The 9,874-nt window shown below is 38.8% G+C and overlaps 1 protein-coding gene across 2 annotated transcripts in view; it reads right to left on the bottom strand.

Moving 5' to 3' along the window:
* Positions 1 to 217: 217 nt before the first annotated feature.
* The window catches only part of LOC124606560 (tRNA (guanine(10)-N2)-methyltransferase homolog), a 196,526-nt gene continuing 186,869 nt past the window's right edge, over positions 218 to 9,874 (bottom strand). For both annotated transcript variants that reach the window (XM_047138554.1, XM_047138547.1), the window contains one exon: positions 218 to 800. In XM_047138554.1, the coding sequence (XP_046994510.1) occupies positions 639 to 800 (162 nt within the window). In that variant the 3' untranslated portion in view covers positions 218 to 638. The remainder of the gene's footprint in view (positions 801 to 9,874) is intronic.

The following is a 9,874-nucleotide window of genomic DNA, read 5'->3' as shown; positions in this document are numbered from 1 at the left end:
ACTGAGTTACCTCTGTAATTATTTGAATTCGTTTCATAGAGTTTTTTTGACAGTGAACAAACTATTTCATCAGTTCACTGTGGCGAAATTGTAGAAAGTTGCTTTTGTTCTTGTAATCTAATACAAATATTAGGAAATATAATATTTAAATACATGTGATGCGTAAATTGTATCAGCGTAATGTCCAATAAATTGTTTCACTCATTTGTTTCTCTTTCTAAAACAGGAAATGTATTTGGTCCCAATAAAATTTTAAGAGTTGTACATTGTTGGATTGATAAAAGGAGTAGGAACTGTACACAAGATGGAATGTAAATGCTTAAAATTGTGTTTTGGGCAGAAATAAATTCAGGAGCAATTATAATAAATATAGACAACACAAGTAAAGTCTTGACACGCTACAAAACAAACACACACACACACACACACACACACACACACACACACACACACACACACACACACACACCTTTTCTTATCACTACAAGCAAAGATTCAACAGGTACAATGCTGCACATCATTCGCATCAACTTAATAGGAACACCAGTATATTTTTGTGTTCCACATTCAGAGCACTTATCACTTCCATTTGCAGTTCTTGTTTCCTTCCACATACTTCAACATTCCTCTGACACTACTCAGTGGTCTTCTTTCTCGCTTGTTGGTTCATTCCTGCTGACAACTGTTTTCAACTCATTTTTATGTAGCTTGCGATATTTCCTAACTTCTTCACCAAAACGAAAGAATTTTTCACGAAATTCGGCTGTCAGAGCTTCGCAGTCAGGCTGCCCAACTTGGTCCTGCAATATGCAACATAACTGTGATATTTCAGAAGTTTATGAAATTTGTTAAATCATATTAATAGTGCATTGTAAAGTATCATGTGTGCACACTAAAGAGGAGTGTGAAAAATAGAAATGTAATCCTTAATTTCAGATTCTAAGTGTCTACCATAAATTATGAGATATTATAAAGTTTTTTTTTTGTTCTAAAGCTTTTGGACAGTTTTAGGACCATTTCTGTATCTGTACGGTGCTTGGAAAGCTTTGCAGCACATAGCATGCTACAGCTTGTTTCCATACATCCTTAGACTTGTCCACAAATGCACTGTAGCCACGATCCTATGTTCATCTTATACCATAGCAGTTGGACCACTGCTCTTAAGACATATTGCGGTGGAAGATGGAAGAGTGGTGAGCTGTTAAATGCTGCAATTTTTCTTAAATCAGAGAGTTCATCAGTGGTTCACGGAAATGTTTTTAACGTGAAGAGACTGCTGTTTTCATCACTCTGTCATGCCAGCTTTCACAAAGGAGTGGCTTTGAGCTCAAGGAGTCAGGTTGAATTTCTTTTTTGCTCACTGCATACCTGAACAGCAAAACTCATTGTAATAATGTTAATATAGATTAGTAATATTGGATATTTGTGGTCAGGTATTTCCATTATTGGCTGAATAAGGCAGTAAACTAACAGCATTTGCCACTCAATAGTGCAAGTAAAGCTGTTCAGTGACTGTTTCTTGCATTTTCCATACATCTCTTCTATCCCCTCTGTCCCACACCCCTGCCTTATGCCCTTCACATCATTAATTCCACACTCACATCTTCCTCTCGGCTGCCTCTCAATTCCTCTTCCAGTCCACAACTCCCCCTGCTTGCGACAAACAGAGCTCACTGGTGCCACATTCCAATCCTGCATGCTAGCTGCCTCTCCGTACCAGCCATTACCATATGTATGTGAATTTTGTTAGTTCTGAAGGAGTTGTCCAAGAGCTTAACAACATTTTCACTCTCGTAAGTGTGCCTGTTGATCGCTCAGTGCCTTGCTTATATACTGTGTTGTTACCATTAGTCTTTATATTACTTACATTACACAAAACTTTCCTTGTTTGTGTTTCCTTAATATTCACTCATAAACTAATTTTGACAGCAGAAAAATAATAATGTAACTGCCTAGAATTTGAAGTTTCTTCAAATACCAAATTTTCCTATTTACACTCAGCTTTTCAGGGAATGTCTCATTTAAGAAACATCACTGGTATTATTAGACAGTCAGCTGTCTCCTCATGTGGATACATACACTATGTGATCAAAAGTATCCGGACACCCCCAAAAACATACATTTTTCATATAAGGTGTATTTTGCTGCCACCTACTGCCAGACTCCATATCATCGACCTCAGTAGTCATTAGACATTGTGAGAGAGCAGAACGGGGCGCTCCGCGGAACTCATGGACTTCGAATGGGGTCAGGTGATTTGGTGTCACTTGTGTCATATGTCTGTATGCCAGGTTTCCACACTCCAAAACATCCTGTTTCTGATGTAATAGTGAAGTGGAAACGTGAAGGGATACATACAGCACAAAAGCGTACAAGCCGACCTCATATGTTGACTGACACAGACCGCCCACAGTTGAAGAGGGTCGTAATGCAAATAGGCAGACATCTATCCAGACCATCAGACAGAAATTCCAAACTGCATCAGGATCCACTGCAAGTATTATGACAGTTAGGCAGGAGGTGAAAAAACTTGGATTTCGTGGTTAAGCAGCTGCTCATAAGCCACGCACCACGCTGGTAAATGTGAAACGATGACTTGCTTAGTGTAAGGAGCATAAACATTGGACAATTGAACTGTGGAAAAACGTTTTGTGGAATGACGCCCATCATGGTACACAATGTGGCAATCCGATGGCAGGGAGCGGGTACGGCGATGGCCTGGTGAACTTCATCTGCCAACGCGTGTAGTGCCAACAGTAAAATGTGGAGACGGTGGTGTTATGGTGTGGTCGTGTTTTTCATGGAGGGGGCTTGCACACCTTGTTGTTTTGCATGACACTATCACAGCACAGGCCTACACTGATATTTTACGCATCTTCTTGCTTCCCACAATTCAGGGACAGCGACTGGATCTTTCAACACAATCAAGCACCTGTTCATAATGCACGACCTGTGGCGGAGTGGTTACACGACAATAATATCCCTGTAATGGACTGGCCTGTATGAAGTCCTGACCTGAATCCTATAGAACACCTTTGGGATGTTTTGTAATGCCGACTTTGTGCCAGGCCTTACCGACCGACATCAATACCTCTCCTCACTGCAGCACTCCGTGAAGAATGTGCTGCCATTCTCCAACAAACCTTCCAGCAACTGATTGAACATATGCCTGCGAGAGTGGGCCAACACCATATTGAATTCCAGCATTACTGATGGAGGTGTAATGTAATCAACTGTTGAAGATAAACTTTATTTCATGCGAAAATTATGATGCCCACTGTAAAGAGGTAAGGTAACTTCACTATGTTGCCAGAAAATGTGTTTAGTTTATTTAATTATGAATATTTTATTTTATGTTAAATAATGGATTCGTTTGAGATGTTAAATGTTGTATATTTATATGTATTTATTTATATGTATCTTTGGATTTTATTAAGGTCAGTAGACCAAAGAATCTAGAATGCAGGAATGTCTGCAACTTCCGGGCACATGTTGGCTTGCCCGCCACTTCTTTGTCGGTTTTGGAGACAGATGGACGTGTTTATGTGACTAGTACAGTATAATGCATTTATGCATATCAATGTTCATAGTGAAAATGTTGTAGTTACTAAACAAAAAGTACGAATAAATATAATTTTTAGCTGAAAGTATTTCGGATCCGGTAGTGTTTATTTCAAACAAGAAGAAAACCCAGGCCATGCTTGTTGGAGTAATTATTTTGCAGACAAAACTTCGAAAACCCCTAGACATACGAGATCTGCAGTGTGTAATCTTTCAGCAGCTACTAATAAATAAGTCTTGCTGAAATTGTGCTGGAACTACTTGTATTATTCTCATTCAAAGACAAATGGTGAGAGTGTGGTCCTACCACAATATATTGCATAAGATTCCACAATTGCTCAGTTGTGAAGAAACGAGATAGGTAACAACCAGTACAATATGGTGGCATCGTCCAGGATTATTGAAAACGTTGTTGTTGTTGTTGTTGTTGTCTTCAGTCCTGAAACTGGTTTGATGCAGCTCTCCATGCTACTCTATCCTGTGCAAGCTTCTACATCTGCCAGTACTTACTGCAACCTACATCCTTCTGCATCTACTTAGTGTATTCATCTCTTTGTCTGCCTCTACAATTTTTACCCTCCACACTGCCCTCCAATGCTAAATTTGTGATCCCTCGATGCCTCAGAACATGTCCCACCAACCAATCCCTTCTTCTAGTCAAATTGTGCCACAAACTCCTCTTCTCCCCAATTCTGTTCAATACCTCCTCATTAGTTATGTGATCTACCCATCTAATCATTAGCATTCTTCTGTAGCACCACATTTCGAAAGCTTCTATTCTCTTCTTGTCCAAACTATTTATCGTCCACGTTTCACTTCCATACATGGCTACACTCCATACAATTACTTTCAGAAAACGACTTCCTGACACTTAAATCTATACTCGATGTTAACAAATTTCTCTTCTTCAGAAACGCTTTCCTTGCCATTGCCAGCCTACATTTTATATCCTCTCTACTTCGACCATCGTCAGTTATTTTGCTTCCCAAATAGCAAAACTCCTTTACTACTTTAAGTGTCTCATTTCCTAATCTAATTCCCTCAGCATCACCCGACTTAATTTGACCACATTCCATTAACCTCGTTTTGCTTTTGTTGATGTTCATCTTATATCCTCCTCTCAAGATACTGTCCATTCCATTCAACTGCTCTTCCAAGTCCTTTGCTGTCTCTGACAGAATTACAATGTCATTGGCGAACCTCAAAGTTTTTATTTCTTCTCCATGGACTTTAATACCCACTCCACATTTTTCTTTTGTTTCCTTTACTGCTTGCTCAATATACAGATTGAATAACATTGGGGAGAGGCTACAACACTGTCTCACTCCCTTCCCAACCACCGCTTCCCTTCGATGTCCCTCAACTCTTATAACTGCCATCTGGTTCTGTACAAACTGTAAATAGCCTTTCGCTCCCTGTATTTTACCCCTGCCACCTTTAGAATTTGAAAGAGAGTATTCCAGTCAACATTGTCAAAAGCTTTCTCTAAGTCTACAAATGCTAGGAAAGTAGGTTTGCCTTTCCTTAATCTATTTTCTAAGATAAGTCGTAGGGTCAGTATTGCCTCACGTGTTCCAACACTTCTGCAGAATCCAAAGTGATCTTTGCTGAGGTTGGCTTCTACCAGTTTTTCCATTCATCTGTAAAGAATTGGGGTTAGTATTTTGCAGCTGTGACTTATTAAACAGATAGTTCGGTAATTTTCACATCTGTCAACATCTGCTTTCTTTGGGATTGGAATTATTATATTCTTCTTGAAGTCTGAGGGTATTTCACCTGTCTCATACATCTTGCTCACCAGATGGTAGAGTTTTGTCAGGACTGGCTCTCCCAAGGTTGTCAGTAGTTCCAAAGGAATGTTGTCTACTCCCGGGGCCTTGTTTCGACTCAGGTCTCTGTCGAATTCTACACGCAGTATTGTATCTCCCATTTCATCTTCATCTACATCCTCTTCCATTTCCATAATATTGTCCTCAAGTACATCGCCCTTGTATAGACCCTCTATATACTCCTTCCACCTTTCTGCTTTCCCTTCTTTGCTTATAACTGGGTTTCCATCTGAGCTCTTGATATTCATACAAGTGGCTCTCTTTTCTCCAAAGGTCTCTTTAATTTTCCTGTAGGCAGTATCTATCTTACCCCTAGTGAGATAAGCCTCTACATCCTTACATTTGTCCTCTAGCCATCCCTGCTTAGCCATTTTGCACTTCCTGTCGATCTCATTTTTGAGACGTTTGTATTCCCTTTTGCCTGCTTCATTTACTGCATTTTTATATTTTCTCCTTTCATCAATTAAATTCAATATTTCTTCTGTTACCCAAGGATTTCTACTAGCCCTCGTCTTTTTACCTACTTGATCCTCTGCTGCCTTCACTACTTCATCCCTCAAAGCTACCCATTCTTCTTCTACTGTATTTCTTTCCCCCATTGCTGTCAATTGTTCCCTTATGCTCTCCCTGAAACTCTGTACAACCTCTGGTTCTTTCAGTTTATCTAGGTACCATCTCCTTAAATTCCCACCTTTTTGCAGTTTCTTCAGTTTTAATCTACAGTTCATAACCAATAGATTGTGGTCAGAGTCCACATCTGCCCCTGGAAATGTCTTACGATTTAAAACCTGGTTCCTAAATCTCTGTCTTACCATTATATAATCTATCTGATACCTTCTAGTACCGCCAGGATTCTTCCATGTATACAACCTTCTTTTATGATTCTTGAACCAAGTGTTAGCTATGATTAAGTTATGCTCTGTGCAAAATTCTACCAGACGGCTTCCTCTTTCATTTCTCTCCCCCAATCCATATTCACCCTCAATGTTTCCTTCTCTCCCTTTTCCTACTCTCGAATTCCAGTCACCCATGACTATTAAATTTTCATCTCCCTTCACTACCTGAATAATTTCTTTTATCTCATCATACATTTCATCAATTTCTTCGTCATCTGCAGAGCTAGTTGGCATATAAACTTGTACTACTGTAGTAGGCATGGGTTTCGTGTCTATCTTGGCCACAATAACGCGTTCACTATGCTGTTGGTAGTAGCTTACCCGCACTCCTATTTTTTTATTCATTATTAAACCTACTCCTGCATTACCCCTGTTTGATTTTGTATTTATAACCCTGTATTCACCTGACCAAAAGTCTTGTTCCTCCTGCCACCGAACTTCACTAATTCCCACTATATCTAACTTCAACCTATCCATTTCCCCTTTTAAATGTTCTAACCTACCTGCCCGATTAAGGGATCTGACATTCCACACTCCAATCCATAGAACACCAGTTTTCTTTCTCCTGATAACGATGTCCTCCTGAGTAGTCCCCACCCGGAGATCCGAATGGGGGACTATTTTACCTCCGGAATATTTTACCCAAGAGGACACCATCATCATTTAACCATACAGTAAAGCTGCATGCCCTCGGGAGAAATTATGGCTGCAGTTTCCCCTTGCTTTCAGCTGTTCGCAGTACCAGCACAGCAAGGCCGTTTTGGTTAGTGTTGCAAGGCCAGATCAGTCAATCATCCAGACTGTTGCCCCTGCAACTACTGAAAAGGCTGCTGCCCCTCTTCAGGAACCACACGTTTGTCTGGCCTCTCAACAGATACCCCTCCGCTGTAGTTGCACCTACGGTACGACCATCTGTATCGCTGAGGCACGCAAGCCTCCCCACCAACGGCAAGGTCCATGGTTCATGGGGGTACGTTGAAAACGTTACTGAAATACTTTTTCATCCAGGATGTACGAATTCTGTTGTTTTCTTCGCAATCTCGGTGGTGATTTTTTTTTTTTTGAAAACGTTACAGAAATAAATTACCACCGAGATTGCGAAGAAAACAACAGAATTCGTACATCCTGGATGAAAATGTTCAAGGAAGTCGTATGCTGATACCTTCGAGACAAAGGAAGTTGTATGCTGATACAGTAGCTTCAAGACAATGGAATGCAGTAACTGGAGCAAGAATAATGGCACAATAACTCAAGAAAGAAGAAAAAAGTGTAAAGTGTTGTGAAAAAAAAAAAGCAATATTCATATAAGTGTAGTGTTTCAGTGTTGTGAATTCCATCATGAACCAATCAACAAAGAAGACGTTATAAGATAAGAAAATCAGTAAACTGTGAGTAAGATAATTTAGTATCCTTTAGAAAAGATAAATGTATTGTGTTTTGTTTATTCCTGTGTAAAAAGATGACTATTGCAAAAGAGGAAAGTATTGACGGCGGTGTCGCCAACGCTAGTACAGATGTAAATTTATCATACGAAAGTGAATGCAACAGTAATAGTCTGGATCCTGTAGACAAAGTTGAAACTCGTACGGAAAGACAGGATGAAGTTACAGACATGTTATCAACAATAATGAATTATATGGAGCGAAAATTTAAGGCAATTGATGACACTAACAGACAAAATGGGCAGTCGTTAGGAAATATTAAAGACAGACTCGATGTTAATGAGATTAGTTTGGATCAAATGGAGCAAAACAATGCTGCTCAGTTAGACCAGAATCTTAAGCTCATGAGTGATAGATTTGAAAAACAGTTCAAAGAATATGAAAAGAAAAATGATGATCACTTTCAAAAAGTAGAAGCAAAAATTTCCAGTTTGAGTCATAATATGGTTAAGATCATGGGTAAGGTCAATTGTGCCGGGAGAAAAGTTAAAAATGTAGATGCAAAAGTAAAAAATCTGAAAACTGAAGTTAGTACAGGTAGAGAGAAAATCCGTAATGCGTTTAAATTTGTGCATTCAGATATCAAACACGTAGAAGAAACTATCTGATCATATTTCTATTGTAGACAATAAAATTGTTCGAGTAGAAAGCAAACTTGAACAAAAGATAGGAATTACTACTGAAAAAATAGATGTAAATAACCAGATAAGCAAAAATGAAGTCAAGAGTTTAGAAAGTAGTATTAATGACATCACTAAGAAACTTGAAAGTGTTAGTAGCAATATGGTCACCAATAGTTTGCCAAACAATATTGGCACTTTGTGGTGCAACATTCCAGTAAAAAACTTTTCAGATGAGAGCAGTATGCATCCGGTAGATTTCCTGCAGCATTGCAAAGATAACTTTGTCCCAAATATGAATGATAATTTGAAAATTAAATTTGTGAAAAGATTTCTAGAAGGTAAAGCATTGTCATGGACTAATCATTATTGTATGGAGGGAATGGCTTTTGCAGAGTTTGAGGAGAGGTTCTTAAGAAAATTCTGGTCAGAGACAGAACAAGCAAGAATAAAAAGCAAATTCTTGAATGGACCTGTTTATAAACATGAGTTTGGTAGCATGAAGCAATTTTGCAGAAGTCAGTTAAGGAAACTCACTCACCTAAGCAAACCCTTTGATGAACTCACGCTAATTGATGCACTTAAAAGGAGGCTACCGTATGACCTACAGTGGGAGTTAGCTTATGGTCCAGACGACACAATAGATCAGTTTTTGAAATATGTTGACAAACTAGACAGAATTATTGAGGAAACGGGTAAACCACCACACCATAGTCAAAACCATTTTCAAAAGACAGGACATACAAATTGGGGAAACACACAACACGATAAAAAGGAACCATACAATTTTGGAAGCAGTGATTCTCATCAGAGAAATCACCAGTACAGCTTCAAGAGATCACAAGGACACAATTTCCATTACAAAGGTCTGTATGGAAATAGTCATAATCAATTTGGTAACAGACACTTTGGAAATAAACAAAAGGAGTGGAACAGTCGTAATGGTATGGGGAGAACTGAGCAGGAGTTAAAAAACTGAATAAGGGCTCCATTGGCAGTCCGCAAAGTAGGAGCTACTTATACACAAATGGAAAGGGCCAACCCAAACTGTCAAACTAAACAGAAAGATACCAGTGACATAATGAGTAATTATTTTAAAGAGAAGTGTTATCCCATTAATGTAGTATCTGTTACAAATAATATATGTCATACAAATAAACCAGAAACAAAAGGTAAGTTACTTACAGACACTGATTGCTTAGAAAACTGTAAAGAATTAAACTTAGATTCATTCTTAGAGTGGGCTGAGAGGGGCACCTTGCTGGAAAATAGTTGTTCAAATGATCAAAGTGTGTTAGGAATTAGAGAAATTATGGAAGAGTCTTGTGGGCTAGGAATGAAAAGAGCACCTAGTAAAGATGATTTAAATGTGTATCTGCATACTGAAGGTAAGGGTGCAGAGGATCAAGAGGATAATTTTTGTAATGTTGATTGGGAAGAAAAGGAGACTGAGGATAGTAGTGAAGAAAGATGTTTTATTGGTGTAAGTGAGGAGTTGGAAGCTTTAGGGATTCCTAATATAAAAG

This window comes from Schistocerca americana, chromosome 1 (assembly GCF_021461395.2).
Source record: "Schistocerca americana isolate TAMUIC-IGC-003095 chromosome 1, iqSchAmer2.1, whole genome shotgun sequence".
Classification (NCBI taxonomy): domain Eukaryota; kingdom Metazoa; phylum Arthropoda; class Insecta; order Orthoptera; family Acrididae; genus Schistocerca; species Schistocerca americana.
Note: the sequence above shows the minus strand (reverse complement) of the source record. Positions and strands in the feature narration are given on the sequence as shown.